Source organism: Octodon degus, unplaced genomic scaffold (assembly GCF_000260255.1).
Source record: "Octodon degus isolate 3935 unplaced genomic scaffold, OctDeg1.0 scaffold00015, whole genome shotgun sequence".
Classification (NCBI taxonomy): Eukaryota; Metazoa; Chordata; class Mammalia; order Rodentia; family Octodontidae; genus Octodon; species Octodon degus.
Window position 1 is genome coordinate 19985950 of NW_004524591.1, and position 17324 is coordinate 20003273.

At 36.6% G+C, this 17324-nt stretch overlaps 1 protein-coding gene and 1 pseudogene across 3 annotated transcripts in view; both read left to right on the plus strand.

Moving 5' to 3' along the window:
- The window catches only part of Plekha8 (pleckstrin homology domain containing A8), a 59664-nt gene that overhangs the window by 21464 nt on the left and 20876 nt on the right, over positions 1 to 17324 (plus strand). For 2 of the 3 annotated variants that reach the window (XM_012513662.2, XM_023709889.1), the window contains exons 3-10: positions 1187 to 1342; positions 2709 to 2830; positions 4987 to 5145; positions 6761 to 6801; positions 8201 to 8355; positions 10786 to 10945; positions 11321 to 11406; positions 16549 to 16607. In XM_012513662.2, the coding sequence (XP_012369116.1) occupies positions 1187 to 1342; positions 2709 to 2830; positions 4987 to 5145; positions 6761 to 6801; positions 8201 to 8355; positions 10786 to 10945; positions 11321 to 11406; positions 16549 to 16607 (938 nt within the window). The remainder of the gene's footprint in view (positions 1 to 1186; positions 1343 to 2708; positions 2831 to 4986; positions 5146 to 6760; positions 6802 to 8200; positions 8356 to 10785; positions 10946 to 11320; positions 11407 to 16548; positions 16608 to 17324) is intronic. The other variant, XM_023709888.1, reaches the window with a different exon arrangement.
- On the plus strand, positions 12603 to 13337 carry LOC111815347 (annotated as a pseudogene).

Sequence of the window (17324 nt, forward strand, 5' to 3'; positions counted from 1 at the left end):
CACTACTCAGCTAGTACTTATTCCTTAGTCCCTTCTCACCTGGACCCAGTAGCTATTTGCGAAGTTTAAATCTTCACTGCAGCACCAAATGTCCTGTGTTTAAATGAGGTCAGACATACCCACACAGTCACTTCCACATAGTTAAAACAAAATAACCAGAATTCTAACAGACCTAAAAATAGTTTTCTTGGTGTAGAATCTTGAGACATTCAGAGATGTAATTCACTATGTGAATGAAGGAGAATGTAGTTTGCTTGTTGCTTTTCCTAAAGGGTTCTGAGGGAATTCTTTGGTCTGACTTGTCAAGGGAAGTAAGAAGAAAAACAGTGCATTCTTGATTACTTCCTAATAAATCCCAGGAAGATAAAGAATGTGTCCTTGTTTATTAACACACATATTAGACCATTTTCCATTGCTGCTGTAAAATGGCCGAAGCTAGGTAATGTATAAAGAAAAAGAGCTTTATATGGCTATTTTGGAGGTTCAAATCCCAAGTAGCATGGTGCTAGTTCCAGTGAGGGCTCTCTGGGTATTTCACATCATGGAAAATGACATCACAGTGGGAGCTTGTGTGAGAGCGAGAGATTACTTGGTGAAACAGCAAGCCAGAGAGACTGTTGAAAAGCTGGATCTTTGTCTCTCTGAAAAAAATTCATGATGAAGAACTGCACTGACTCCCTGAAGGCAATGCTGCCAGTGATCTCCCACACTGCTCTACCTCATAAACATCCTACCACCATTTAACATTGCTGCACTAGGGACTGACTTCTAACACATGAATCCTTAGGAGGTTCCATCTTTTTCTTAGGACTGGGATAAACCCAAACCATAACAACACACAAGCCTATTTGACATCAGAACAACATTTTTTTTAATACATACAAAGTCAAAAGAGAAGTTCTTTCTGTATTCTGATAGAAGATTAAATTGAGTGATTGTTTTTTGGGTCAAAGATTTGGTGATGGCTTAGAGCCATTTAAAAGGGTTTCCTTTTTTGATGAAGAGAACTGTGTTGGAAAAGATAAGTAAACAGAATGTTGTGTGTAGTGGAAGTTACAGCGGCTGAACTCCTCTCCTGTCTGGGAAGTTTTCAGGAACTGGCATTAGCTGAGGTCAAGAAGTTGAAGGGGGCGGAGGCTACTTGGAGTGCTTCTAGGTCTTTGACCTCACTCTGCCTTGCTCCCAGTTCATTCTGTAGATAATACTCGAATGGATCTGATAATCCCTGGGGAACAGTATTTCTACCTGAAGGCCAGAAGTGTGGCTGAGAGACAGCGGTGGCTGGTAGCCCTGGGATCAGCCAAGGCTTGCCTGACAGACAGTAGGACTCAGAAGGAGAAAGGCAAGTATTGATTGTCTTCTAGTCTGGAAGCCTTGGGAATCACCCATTGACAGCTCTACACCACCCCTACCTTTTTTTTAAACTTATGTTGTCTCTGATCACCTACCAGGTTTTTTGCATGCTGTGTCACAGTAGAGCTTATTCTACCTTCTTAGCATATCAGGGTGGAAGAATACATGCTTTGGAGCTGCACACAAGTGGGTCCAAGTAATACTTTGTAGTTTATTGATTCTATGACTTTGGCATAGGTCTCTCAAATTTTCTGAGCTTTGAGAAAGAGATGATAATATCTACCTTGGAGGGATTATTATGAGGACTAGTGATAACATGGAAGGAACAGTGTAATGCCTGGTCAGGCACCAAATTGTATTACCCAGTTAAACATAGACTTTGGCAAAGAATAAGCCAGAAAAACCTTGGGTCAGGGTCTTTTTGGTAGTAATACCTTGTTTATTCCCTTTCCTTTCTCAAGTGAGATGGATACCTAATGTCAGGTTGCTGCTGCTTAGTATTAACTTGACATCATTAGATCTCCTGGCAGCCGTGGCACAATTTTCTCACGGGACTGGAGCAGAAATGACAGGGCTTACTGCATGGGCCATACTTGTTGTTGTCCCAGCTCTGCAGTTCTGTGTGAAGAGACTGGGTGGGCAAAGGAAAGGGAGAGTTGGAGGAAAATTGTTCCAGGAAACATTTCTCATGAGAATTGTAGTGGATACTTCTCTTCATTGGTTGTTTTTGGTACAAAATCAGTAACAAATACTAAAAGCCATCCTAAAGCTAATCCTAAAAGCTTTGACTTTTAGTCAGATGGTAGTATACAGTATTTTCATGGAGAAGGTATAAGGATGATAGTAATTGTAGTTGAGACTGCAGCACTAGGGTACCTTGCTACTAACGACTAGGTGCCAGTAGCTTCAATAGGCAGCATGCTAAACCAGTCCTTAGTCAAAATAAAACACAGTGTTCTTGATGATGATTGGGCATCACAGAATACTTGTTTCGCAGTTCTGAGCATTGCAGTAGGAGCCCATCTTAAAACTCAGTGTAGGAGAGTTGGGACCAGAGCTTAAACCCTACTGCTGCCGGTTTTTGATAGGAGATCAAGATGAAATGTTCTCTTCCTGTAGTGATGATTATTCAATATGTTGTCCTGAGAAGCAATGTGTTTTACCTCAGAAGACAGGAAAAGTACTCTTTTCCTGATAGTTTACTGCAGCATCACTAAAGTAAAGTCCTTGCCCACTCATGTTTATCACATCTGTAGCTCATGCTATAAACCTATGTTATATATTCCACTTCTGGGCATTATATTAACATTTGTTATTTATTCTGGTAACTATACTACTATAATTTTGTTATTCAGAATTTGCTGAAAACACTGAAAACTTGAAAACCAAAATGTCGGAACTAAGACTCTACTGTGACCTCCTTGTTCAGCAAGTAGATAAAACAAAAGAAGTGACAACTGGTGTGTCTAATTCTGAGGTAAAATATTTTAGTAGTATTACTGATATACATGAAAAAGTAACATTTCATTGCTTACTGGTAATGTTTATTCTCACAGCATTCCTGACAGTAGTAGAATTTGTTATTTTTCAGAAGAAAAAATTTTACAAAGAAATGTGTGTGGGCCGGGGAGATGGCTCAGTGGAATAAGCGCTTCCCTGGCAAGTGCAAGGGCCTGAGTTCAATCCCTGGTCCCATCAAAAAAAAAAAAAAAAGAAAGAAAGAAAGAAAGAAATGTGTGCATTGCAGATTATGAAAGCATAGTTTTCCTTCCCATAATGAATTCAGGATTAACTAATTGATACCATATCGAATTTAGGATTTACATACTGAAATATGTTTCTCCCTATTTACATCACTTTTTTTAATTTTTGTCAGTACTGAGGATTAAATCCAGACCTTTGTCCTGAGCTACACCCTTGTTTTTTATTTTGTAAGCTCCTGATCTTCCTGCCTCAGTCTGCCAAGTAGCTAGGATTATAGGCATATTCCACCTCACTTGGCTATTTGTTCTGCTTTTTTAAAACACAGTTCTTTCCTATCTTATAGACCCATTTACCAGGGGTGGTTATAATGTGCTAATGGTGTGTCTGTCATTAGTATGTATTTGTCATCTTTGGTGAGACTGCCTTTTATTTCACTATCGTAATTGTGCTTTGAAGTAGATGTGTGTTTTCAGAGATGTGACACAACTTTATTCACTATCAATAAGAACTGTGTGGGGCTGGTGAGATGGCTCAGTGGTCTAAAGCACCTACTTAGAACAAGCTTAGCAAAACACAGGAACCGCGGTTCAATCCCCCAGCACCACATGCCAGCCAGCCCCGCCTCCTGGTGGGCTGAGCTGGCCACATACACACACACACACAAATAAAAATTAAAAAAAAAAAAAAAAAAAAAAAAACTGTGATTTTTAACTTGACCAGATAAAATTGTCATTCATTCACCATAAAATACATTAAAGGATCTCTGTGGTGTGAAGCTGTGTATTGAATGGTTCACATTAAACAAAGAGTGTTTCTCCTTTCAAAGAAGTTATAGCCTGATGAATGATATCTAGAGCATAAAGAATTTATAGATTGTTTTTAATGTTTTAATTCATTTTTTAGGTAATAGAATACATGCTACTAGTAATATCTGTAGGTTGAGGCCTTTCTTATAAAGGTGATTTAACTCACTTTCATCTACATACTGCCTCTTGGGTTCTCCTATTCATTTGACAGTGTTGTGTTGTGTGTAATCACTGTGCTTGTGGATTGGGGCAGGTAGACAACCAAAACATCAGTTATATTATTGCAAAATGTAGAGTAGTATTGTCAGCCCAAGGACCACCAAAAAGACTTTGTAGTGTCTGGAAACATTTTTGGTTGTCATGATTGAGGAAGTGCCACTGGCATCTAGTGGGTAGAAGCCAAGATGCTCACTGATCTTACAGTGAACAGGAGAGTTGCACCCTGCCTCTGTACATTAACCAATCCGGAGTATCTGTGTTGCTGAATAAAAAAGTGCTGATGATGAAAAAAAAGAGAAAATGTGACCGCAACAATCTTTAATTGAGGAAGGAAAGTGCATACAGAAAGTGCTGTGGAAACTTGCTAATAAAAAATGTGGTCTATCACCTGGATGTGTTAGAAATACAAAGTAAAAGAAATACAGAGGCCACTAAGATGTGGTCTTTTCACTCTTCAGTCTGAGTGTGAACAGTAAACTAACTTTTAGTAATAGAAAAAAAACAAACCAGTTTGTTGTTTAAAGGAATTACAGTAGTGAAACCTCTTTGTGTTCCATACTAAAAGCAAATGTGCAGTTTCTGGAAGCTTCACATGAACTCAGTGTCCAGCACCTGGCATCATGTTATCTTACGATATTGCCTCCTTTAGCTGCAGTGAATTTAAATTGGTGAATGTGAAGGGTCAGATTTAGACAGGTATTGTGCATGGCAAATGGGTGAATTGTACTAGTTCCATTTTTTTCCTCTTTAACAGATGTATTTGTCCAGCAGAACAGTTGAGTATAGTACATTGCCAATAATTTGTGGCTAACAGCCTTAAAAGACATAACACAATTGAACTTTTTATTTTTTGGTGAGATAAGCATCCTCCACACTTTCTGTTGTTGTTGTTTGTTTGTTGTAGGAGGAAATTGATGTGGGTACTCTGTTGAAATCAACTTGCAATACTTTTCTGAAGACCCTGGAAGAGTGCATGCAGATTGCCAATGCAGCCTTCACCTCTGAGCTGCTTTATCACACTCCTCCAGGATCACCACAGCTGGCTATGGTGAAGTCAAGTAAGGTAAAAGGCCAGCTTGGTTTGTTTGCAACACAGCTAATTTAGTTAGCTTTTACACTGCTGAGACAAATACCTGACACCTATGACTTGATGGAGGTACAGTTTATTTTGCTCATAGTTCAGATGGTTCCATTAACTAGCTCCCCAGCAGAAACAGCAAGACAGAAGGGCTTACCAGAGGAAAGCTGTTCACTCCATGGCTGCCGAGAAACAGAAAGACAAGAAGAAAAAAACAACTGTGTCTTACAAGGCCTTCCCCCAGTGACCTACTTCCTCCAGCTGGGCCCCACCTCCTAATAGCACATTCAGCTAGGAACTCACCATTGAATTATTAATCAAAGAGGAGTGTAGCACCCCTTGTTTCAGTCACTTGCCAAAAGACCCTGAGACTTTTGGAGAATATTTTTGACATAAGCTATAACAAAGGTACAAAGCTCAAAATTCTAAGGGTATATAGCCTTTGGTGATTGATAAAGACATTTTTTAGTAGACCTCTGTTATGTCCATTTTTATATCAGATTTCAGTCTTCCATATCTATTCAACTATTTGGTAGTTTGACGATGTATATACACCTCTAATATAACCTTTCATTTTTAACCTCTTGTCCAAGAGATTTAGCCTAGAATGGTAGTGGCCTTCTAACTAGTTACCTTCTAATCAGCAAACAGTACTTGCATTCATGTAATATAAATTGGAACACTTTACCCAAACTGGGCATTGGCTCCCTCTTTGCATATACATTAAAGCTAAGAGATTTTAGCCCCTTATATTATTACCTGGCTGGAACGTATTATGTGTTATTCTCTCCCACTCATACACTCTCCCTTATGTCATAACCCAGTGCCAAGAGTGCCCATCTCAGTTCTTTCCCAGACTAGCTCTTACTCTACTCATCCTTTTCATGTTTTCTCCAAATCTTTAGGTTGAAGTAAGAGTTGCCTTATATATATATATATATTGTCCTGTTTGAGCCTTATTCTTTATTGAAATTAGTTTAAGGACAGGAACCCTGTAGTGTTTACTATACTTCTCATGTCGATATAATACCTGAATCTTGGTTTCTTATCTGTTAATCTTTAATAAATATAACTGAATTACAGAGCCAGTCACCAAGAGTTTGGCTATGGTAAGTAGGTCTTTCAAAGGTCATCTTCCTTTTCCTTAGAAATTTGGGTGCCCTTGTTCGTTTGTTTTTGATGTATTTAGTACAGAGTCTACAGGGTCTCACTACACAGATCGAACTGGTTGTGATCCTCCTATTTTCAGCCTCCCAAGTGCTGGGATTATAGGCATACGCTACCACGCCCAGTCTCAGTCACTGTCTCAGTGCACCCCGGGGGCAGGGCTGGTACAGCACACCAGGGATTGAACCCCTGTCCCTAAGCCTACCTAAGCAGGTGCTTTAATCTGCCGAGCTCTCTGGCCGGCTCTCTGGGTGCCCTTATTTTAATTAATGAGAAGGACATATTGGGACCATTGATTCTACTTTGGGATGACTTAAAATAGTTTGAGTGGGACAGTATAAATTATAATCATATGTACCACTTCCATGTATAATAAAATTCTAAATAATGTCCTTCTGGAAGTTTAACTTTAACTTTTTTGCTTCTTTTAAAGATGAAACATCCTGTTGTACCAATTCACAATTCACTGGAAAGGTGTGGTATTTTTTTTTCTTCTTTCAAAAAAAAAAAAAAAAAAAGGATATATTTATTCCTTGTTTAAATGGGAGTGGGGGACTGACATTTTGATCATAAGGTAGTTTTTCCATGATTTAAAAAGATATTAGAAGGAGACAGTGTCTGACTTCACAGTTTTGGGTGAGCTTAAAACAATGTAGACCTTGATTCAGCAGTAGGGAGAAAATGTTGGCATGTACCGCAGGATGTGGCTCTCACCCATCACATTTAGTAACTTTCCATCTCTAGAGTTAATGAGGATTGGAATTTCTCTTATATAGGAACTGAGTATTTACTTCAATTTATTTATCCAGAAAAGGCAGCAGTGCTATTCTGTTTTGTTTAGAAATAAAAATCTTAAGTAGTAGCTTTACAGGATGCAAATATAGTTTTATAGCAAAATAAACAATTTCTATTCCTCTAAACCTACCTTCAATTAAAAAAATGTACATGCTGGGCTTGAAAATGTTAATCAGTACTAACCCACTTGCCTAACATGAATGAGGCTCTAGGTCTGATCTCAGACACACACACACACACACACACACACACACACACACACACACATATACATACATACACGGACGGTATATATCATTATGTTTGCCTTTGTTATATAGGCATTTTTATATATTGACATAGTCCAGATACTTGTTTTTTCACATTGGTACATGTCCTATATAAACTATTTTTTGCTTATTACAAGAATTCTTCCCAATTTGGTTTTTATTTCCTAGACTTGCTATGTACCCTGAGCTTTTCCCCTTATTTTTATTAGGGGAAAAATATGATTGTCTCATTAATAGCTATTTCACTTGGATGTTAAATAGGTTTTTCTGTTACCTTGAAGCATGTTCCTCAGGATGTGTAGTGGTCCTCTCAGGTGTTTTTCTTCCAAGTAGATAACTGAGGTGGGGGCTGACCACAGCATGTGTCTTCTGGGCAGTTAACTGCCAAATAAATTCATGGAAGTGACTAGTGGTATTGAGAAAAAGCCTCCTGTAGAAAAGTTTGAGAAAGGCAATGTGTTAAATCTGATACTTAAGATAGCTGATTGGAAGCCAAACAGCTGTCAGTGGTCTTTCCTAGTGCTAGTGGTGAGCAGGAAGATTGAGTTAGCTAAGGTTACAGGAAGAACCAGTAAGCTCTTGAGTTCTGAACTGCAACCTTGAGATAGATCAGCTTCTCTTCATAGGCAGATGCCTTTCTTGGTATCTGGGAGGGACTGTGGAGTTTTAGTTTGACAATTCTGTTTTTAGTGTTAAAAGGATTTGGTGATTGTGACCTCTTTCCCTATTCATCAAAATAACATCTGCCCAAGTAACCTATAACCAAATCGCTGGACTTTCTGGCTTTTTTCTTTTAAAAAACACTGTAGGCAAATGGAGTTGAACAGTTGTGAAAATGGATCTTTAAGTATGGAAATAAATGGTGATGAAGAAATCCTAACGAAAAACAGCCCTTTATATTTGAAATCTGCAGAGATAGACTGTAGCATATCAAGTGAAGAAAATACAGAGGAGACTATAACAGGTAAAATCTGAAACCATTAACAATAGGAAGTTTGGGAGTTTGATACTCATGATGGTGTACATCATAGGGATTAGCATGGAGACCCATTCTGTCTACCTATTTGACCCAGTGTTAAGAAAGGAATCCAGAGGTTTACATGTTAATCTTAGAACGTCTTAGTTTAAAAAAAAAATGACACATCACTGAAGTTTTATGTCATAAATAAATAATAAAAACAGGAGAATTTCTGTCAAAACATATTGTCATATATTTGATCCATCAATTTTATTTCTAGGAATTTGTTTTTAGAGACTAGTCAGATTTAAGGACAGAAATCAAATTTAAGGGATGTTCTTTATGGCATTCTAGTCATTTCTCATTGTTTATGATAGTTATGTCAACCGGTTCCCAAGCTAAAATAAGGAACTTAATGCACTCCGTGTGTGTGTCTGTGTGTGTGTGTGTGTGTGTGTGTGTGTGTGTGTGTATGTGTATGCACGTGCGTTTTGAGACAGGGTCTCACTATGCAGTTCAGGCTGGTCTTGAGCTCACTTTGTAGCCCAGGCTGGTCTCAAACTTCCAACGATCCTCCTTCCTCAAGTGCTGGGATTATAGGCATGCACCATCATGCCTAGTCTTGCTGTTTTATGGAGTAGGTTTGCCGGTTCACAGAGTGTCATCTTGGAAAAAATTTTCAAGACACGTTCATAAGAGGCATAAGAAGGGTTTATTAGCCAGAGATCTTAGATGCATTCAAGAGTGAAATATAGTCACTCAGAAAAATAAGGCACATTGTTTACTGAAACAGGGAACATGTATGCTTTCTTAAAGGGATGGAAACCTGGGAAAAGGTGTCCATTCCTCAAGAAAGGTACTATCTCATTGTACAGGTATGGGTAGTTTTTGTTTTTGGACTTTCTCGTAATTAAAATATTCTTTGGGATCTTTCAACCTGCTCCTTTATTTTAGCATCAGGCTCCTGCTCTTTACTTTTTCAATTAAGCCAATGTGTGGACTTTGAGTATTCATGCAGAATTTTGGGTATGATGGGTTGTGGAGTCCAACTTTAACCAAGCAATGGTGATAAGAATTTTTCTAGGGAACTTTGGCTGAGGAGCAAAAATTGCTATATTCTTAACAGTACAATTTGTAGTTAAGATTTCATCTCTTTTCTGCTTACCTTTAATTCTATTCTGCCACATTTATGTTTCATAAAGTCACCCAAATACTGACTTTGCAGTTAGTGCTGTTGCTTCTAGAGGAAATAACAAAGTGAGTTCCCTTCAAGCCTTTGGTCACAACATTTTTTTATTGATCAGTCAGTATATAATGTGTCAGGTGACATGTTTTGTGTGTGCTCCCATTTAAAGACACCACATTTATATGTATTGTTGATTGGCTAGCATTGAACTCAACAGCCAGTAGCACTGTAATTAGTGCCTGGAAGAAGTTTATGTAGCAGACATATTTTGTTAAATAAAATATGTTCCTGAAACACATTATAGTTTTATTATATATGTACATTAAGCAGTACTATATGTTAGGGCCCTTTTTAAAAAGCACAAACATAGTGAGGCATAGTGGTATATGCCTGTAATCGCAGTATCTCAGGAGCTAAGACAGGAGGATTACAAGATCAAGCTAGTTTAAGCAATTTAGTAAGACTTTATCTCAAAATTTTAGAAGCCTGTGGATGTAGCTCACGGATAGAGTGCTTGCCTAGCATGTATGTGGCCTTAGGTTCAATTACAAAACAGAAGATCCAAAACATGCAAAATAAGTGCTACTAAAGGAGATTTATAATATGAGAACTGAAACAAGACAGAACATTACCTTCTTTCACCTCAGCAAGGAATGTATGTGTCAGGTGACAAATTTTTCACCATTCTCCATATGTCCATAAATGACTAGAAAAGTGCTACCTGTATTGATTTGAGAGTAACAAATTTCAGCAAGTAAGTAAGGTCACAAATACCAAATATGCTCAGAATGGGGATTGACTATATTTATAATAGAAGTTGCAAGTTATCTAATGTCATTTACATGATCATGATGCAGTATTACATGGTTGTTAAAATAATGTTTTTCAACAGTGTTGAATGATAATGGAAATATTCATGAAGCATGTTAGTGAAAATAAGCAGAATAAAATCTGCTATTTAAGACCAATTTTGTTTGAATATATATGTATGTATTGTACAGTATTTTAGATTTTTGTTTTTCCATGTATTTAGTCTTTTACCAATTTTCACCGACTACATTAGTGTTTTTTGAGTTTTATTAGTACATGTTTGCAGCACATAATTATTACATTCCTTATGGGAAGTTGGTACATGTAAATAAATAACACATTTTAATTCTTTTTGCTAACCTCCCCCTCATCTCTTGGTATACTTCCCATTTGTAAAAGATCTATGTAATAGATTAATGATGGTATCTTATACTTTGCAGTTCAAGGTGAAATAATGAAGGAAGATGGAGAAGAAAACTTGAAAAATCAGGACAGTAACTTGGCACAGCCTAGATCAAACTCTTCAAATTGCTCTCCAGAATCCCTCTGGGAAGAAGAAAAAGAAGTCATCCCAACTTTTTTTAGTACTATGAACACCAGGTAGTATACACTTTCTAAAATCGCTGACAGTTGGGCTTTGGTTTCCCTTCTGGAACATCATCCATAGAGGTACTTGCAAGTGATGATGTGTACTGAGAGAAAAGAGGACATGATATACCAAGTTATCTACTTTACCATTTACCTTGTCTGGATAGTGGGTGAAAAGGAATTGGATTGTGAAGAGGATGTGCTGTATGAACAGATTGGACCATTTTATAATTAAAAAAAAAAAAAAAAATCACTCGGGGATATCCATGAAGTCAGGACAAATAGTTTGCCCTACAGAGAGGCAGTTGTTTCAAGGACTGTCTTTGAACTGCAGAGAATGCTGATGTATTTTCCATCTTTCCTCCTTGATTTCACCAAATTTTTAAGCTTTAGTGACATTGAACTTCTGGAAGACAGTGGCATTCCCACAGAACCTTTTTTGGCATCATGTTATGCTGTGGTTCCAGTATTAGGTAAGATTTCTGTACTAACCTTATACTCCTTAGTTTCTAGAATGTCTTACTGCATTATTTTTCAGAAGAAATATAGTGAGACTACCCTTCATATGATTAGACACATAAAATTAAAATTCTGTGACCATGAAACATTAATGCATGTTACCGTTTCATGTCTAATATGATTAAATATTGATCTCAGAGTACTATAATGAAAACAGAATCGTGTTTTCTAGAAAGTATATATAAAAGCACAAGTGAAAATAATTGAAGAATAGGCCACCAAAGCTATTGATACTATTTTTAAAAATTACTAGTTACAACAAAGATTATAAAACCATTATAGGCCAGGAATGGTGGTCCATGCCTGTAATCCAAGCTACTGAGAAATCTGAGGCATGAGAATCATAAGTTCAAGTTCAACCTGGGCATCTTAGCAAGACCCTATGCCCAAATTGTTAAAGGCCTAGGATATAGCTTACTAGTAGAGCTTTTACAAGTACATGGGAAGCCTTGGGTTAATCCTCAGGGGGAAAAAAAAATGTGTGTATAAATTCATTTAAATTCTAATCTATTTAGTATAAAGTATTTCCAGCAATTGCTAATGTGATAAAATTTGCTATATAATGCATTGAAATGTCAATTTTTAAACATTTAGGCATAACTTATAGAACTGAAGTATTATGATTGAGTTGTGATAAGTGCACCTATATAATTTGCCTATACCTATGTAATTTGCCTATACCTATATAATTTGTATCCCTACAAAATAAGGAACATTTTCATTATCCTAGAACGTTCCTTGTGACAGTTGATTCTCAATGCTTTACTCAGTCTGAGGCAATCATTTTATTGATTTCTGTCACTTCAGGTTAGGTTTGCCTATTCACATGTCTCACATAAATGGAGTCATATATTCTTGCTTCTGGCTTTACTCACTTAGCATGTCTCTGAGACTTACCCTTATTGCATGTATCATCAATTTATTTATTTTTATTACTGAGTGATGTTTTATTAAATAACCTTACAATAATTCATTTCTTGATTTGAAGACAACTGGATAGTTTCTGTTACAAATAAAGGTTTCCTGAATATTTTTGTGTCTGTGGGCATGTTTTTCTTTCTTTTGAGTAAATGCTTTGGGTCAAGATTGCTATTTAAGCTTTCCCACAGCTTAGTTGGAGAAGAAACTCTTTAAGACCGAGAAAAAGTGGTAGAAAATCAGGAATGGATCCTCTTAACTATATGACATCTGATACAGATGTGGAAGTTGAAAATCAAAGTGATAGCTCTTCATCTGGTAGCAGCTTATTTAAAACACAGCGTGTACTTGCCTTACCTAAAGAGACTCAAAATCCATGAGGAAATTTGTTCGTATACCTTAGAGTATTCAAACAGGTTCATCAAGTGACTCATCCATAGAACCAAGACCATTGACTTTGAAGAATATTTTTGAAAGATTCAAGAAAAAGAATAAATGTAAAAAGAGGAAGTATATGCCAAAATTAACACCAAGAGGAAGACCAAAAGGGAAGAGAAACACTAGAAGGTCACAAATAGATAAAAAAACAAATCAAAGAAAAAGGACCTATGTTCCCAATTTTACTGTCTGAGGATGGAAGGAAAACCATTACCTTGGAGGAAAATTTTAAGTTTTGAGCAAGGTGTTGCAAGAGGATTTTTTAACTATATTGAAAAACAAATATGAACACCATCTTAAGGAATCATTGAAACAAATGAATGTTGGTAAGGATTTAGAAAAAGAAGACCTTGATAGTCATAGATAGAAATACTTGGATGATGACGTCCCCATTTCTCCTATTGAAGAGTCAGAAGCAGATGAGACAGCACATCTTGAACATGATGCATGTGACATCAAATTAGTAGAGGAGAGTTGATTCATTATAAGTTCTGAATTTCCAAGCAAGATGAATGTGTATTTACCATGAGAGAATAATAAAGAAGCTGCTTTATCTATGAAGAGAGTTTCTAAAGCCAGAAATAATGGGCAGAGGGCAGAAAGATCTGAAAAGGAGATAAACGTGAATGTCAAAGAAGGTAAACAATATACAGAAAGTGATGGTGGGCTTTTTAAGTAGGAAGAAATGACTAAAGATTAACATGGAGATACCCTTGAAGTCTTAAACCAAGAACTAAGGAGAAGAATAAAAACTTGAACAAGTTTGTGGAAGAAACTAAAGAAATAAAAACACTTTAAATTTTTAAACACTGGGGAAAAGCTGAGCTACCACTTCCTGTATGTGAGGCCTGCTGTTCTTCATCAGTGCTTGTGACTAAGTAAGAGCTCAGGTGTCACTGGAATGTCAAAAGAAAACACTGGTCGTTGGCATCCAACCAGAAAGAAAATGTTAGTGGCATCCATCCAGCTTCTGTAGATTCTTGGGAACACTATTTTTAACCCCAACATGAGGCCCTCCATTTGATTCCCCAGCAGCTGAAAAATAGCTTTCTAATGTACCTGGTAAATAGTTTTTCTATTTTAACTGTGGTTTTCCTTATGATCACCATTGTATAACTGACTTCTGTTAAATATACATTGCATTGTACCATGGCACTTTTGTGGACTAAAACTTAAATGAACAGATGCAAAAAATATCCTCTTTTGCAACCCAGAAAAAAAAAGATTGCTGTTTAACCTTATAATAAATTGCCAAACTGTTGACAGAGTGGTGGCATGACTATATACTTCCAATAGCTGCATATAAATATCCTAACTGCTTTACATCTCAGTAGCATTTGGCATCATGAATATTTTCCCTCAGATTATGGCTTACTGTCTTTTTAAAGATGTCTTTTGAAAAGCAGAATTTTGATTTTGATGAAATCCAACTTTTTTATTGTATCTTAGGACAGGGTGTACAGGGTCTCACTGCATAGATTGGACTCTTAGTGATCCTCCTTCCAACTTATTCTTTAATGTTTAATATTTCACATGTTTTAAGAAATCTTTGTTACAACCAAAGGTCATAAAATATTCTTTTGTCTAGACTCTTAAATTTTTACACTTAGGCCTGTCCTCCATCTTGGAATTACTTTATATGAGTGAGAAATTTGAGGTTCATTTCTATTTTCTTTATGATAATCTGATCAAGAATTATTGATCAAACAAATGGTAGTTTTCTCTTATGTTTCTAGCAATTTTGTAGAAAACCAGTTGACTATTAAGTGAGCTTATTTCTGAACTCTCTTGCTGTTTCAGTTATCTATGTATTTCTTGATGTTAACAGTTAATGCCAGTCTTTCAATTTTGTTCTGTTCTGTTTTGTTTTGTTTTGTTTTTTTGCAGAACTGGGGATTGAACCCAGGCCCTTGCACTTGCCAAGGAAGCACTTGTTCTACTGAGCCATCTCCCCAACCCTCAATTTTGTTCTTACTTGAGATTGTTTTGGCAATTTTATCTAGATCTTTTGTGTGTGTGTATAAATTTCAGCTTTTCAACTGTTAAAAAGCCTTTTGATTAAGATTGCATTGTGGGCCAGCAAAATAACTCAGGGGACTAAGCACCTGCTTAGGCAAGCTCAGGGACCCAGGTTCAATCCCCAGCACCGTATGCCACACCAGCCACATCCCCCAGGTGCACTGAGCTGACCACTGAGACCAGGCATGATGGCGCATGCCTGTAATCCCAGTGCTGGGAAGGCTGTAAATAGGATCACTATGAGTCCAAGAGCTGTGTAGTGAGACCCTGTACCAAATGCATTTAAAAAAGAGAGAGAATAAGATTACATTGTGTTTGTAAATCAGTTGGGGAAAAATGACTATCTTGAACAACATTGAATCTTTCAGTCCCATTCATATTCAGTCAACCATTCTCTTTCATATGTATATACTTAATAGTATTATCATCTATTTTCCTTAACAATATTTTACACAGTTTTTTCTTAGGAACAAATTTTAGAATTTTGTGCGTTTGATGTTATTGTGAAAAGTTTATTTCATATTCTAGCTATTTATTGAGAACATTTAAAACAAATTGACTTTTATTTGCTAAGTCTAGAATTGTTTTGAAAAAGAGCTTTTTCTGTAATTATTAATACCACTTTTTTCTGGTAATTAATACAATGAAATACATTAATTCTATTTGGTTCTGTCAAATTGTTGTTTATTTTGTTTTTCCATGTGTTCTTTTATAATGCCTTTCCTCATGCTTAGTCAAGGGTCAATTTTTTTTTTTAGTCTATTTTATTTCTACTTTTGTCTTTTATTTGATGATGTTGATGCTGATGATGATTTTTGGTACCAGGAATCAAGCTTAGGACCTTGCACTTGTATAAGCAGTTGCTTGTGCCACTGAGCTATATCCTGGGCTACTTTTGACTTTTTAGGAGCAGGGTCTTTTTTTCTTTCAGTACCAGGATTCAAACTCAGGACCTTGAGCTTGCCAGGCAGGTACTTATGCCACTGAGCTATAGCCCCAGCCTTACTTTAGACTTTTTAAACTGTCACATATTTTTCTTTTTTAAAATTTATTTGGTACAGAGTCTCAGGTTCTCACTATGCAGCTTAGACTTGTAGTGATCCTCCTTGTGATTCAAACCACAATTTAGTATTTTTAGAAGTTAGATTAAAAATAGCAAAACAAAAGTTAATATGTTTTATTAGTATGGTATATCGAAAATATCTCAATATGAAAGAATCATTACTGGGATGTTTTGCATTTTTTGGTACTGCAAAATTTGGTATGCACTTACATTTAAAATTTAGACTGGTCATATTGCAGGTGCTAAATATTCATACTGGACAATTCAGCCCTAAGGATTTCAAAAGTGTATTCTAAATTTATAAGATTATCTGCATTTCATGTGCCACTTAAGACCTCTTTATTTTTACTTCAGAGTAGTATGATAGCAAACAACAGTAAGAATGCCAAGCTTCTCAACCTTGTTCAGAAAGTGATATAGAAACAAAACTCAGCCCTGTGTGAGAAAAAGTGTTTTAAATGCATTGCTACTATTAGAAATATTTTGTGTTAAAATTTAAATATGTATTGCCTATAATCCTAACACTCTGGGGGCTGAGGCAGAAGGCATGTGAGTTCAAAGCCAGTGTAGGGTTTGTAAGTGAGTTCAAAGCAGACCTGAGCTACACACGACTTTGTCTCAAAAAACAATTCAAAGAAGTTTTGATCTTTTCTTCCAGATAAACTTGGCCCTACTGTGTTTGCTCCTGTTAAAATGGATCTTGTTGGAAATATTAAGGTTTGTATATTGCCTTGTCTCTCTGAAAACTTGTAAAAGAGAAAAAACATTTTCAGGGCCCAGGAGATAGCTCAGTGGAATAAGTGCTTGCCCAGCAAGGGCAGGGTCCTGAGTTCGATCCCTGGTACCACCAAATAAAAAGAAAAAGAAAAAACATTTTCAGTACTTTTGTGTTTAACAAGAATTTAAATCAAAAAGTAAAACAGGTATTACAGCTCTTTCAGAAACCAAAAACCTTTATTCTTACATTGTGATATTCAGCAGGGTAACTCAGGCCTTTAGTGTATGCCGGAAGTAAGCTCTTTGTGGGATGAAATGTTTGTTTTAAAGAGGAAACTATCATTTCCTTTTCATGCCCAGAGCATGGATCATATGGTTATGTCAACACTGATTCTGTGCTTTTTAGGTATAAACAATGACAAGTTACGTGTCTCCCAGAAATGTTAGAGAAAATAATTATCAATAGTTGGACTCAAAATGTCTGACTTCCAGGTATAGCTGAGGGACTGTCAGCAACATGGAGTCTCTCTGAGCTCCTTCTTTCCATTTAAGTTGTAAGTATTACTTCCAACTTTTAAACCTTGGCTCTCTTCCTAAATGTAGATTGAATGTCACTTTATTGAGACTACAGTAAACAAGGATCAGTCTCTTTCATCACTAGACACCACTCTTTGAGGAAGCAGGGTAAAAAATTTCTGCAAACATGCTCACTGTGCA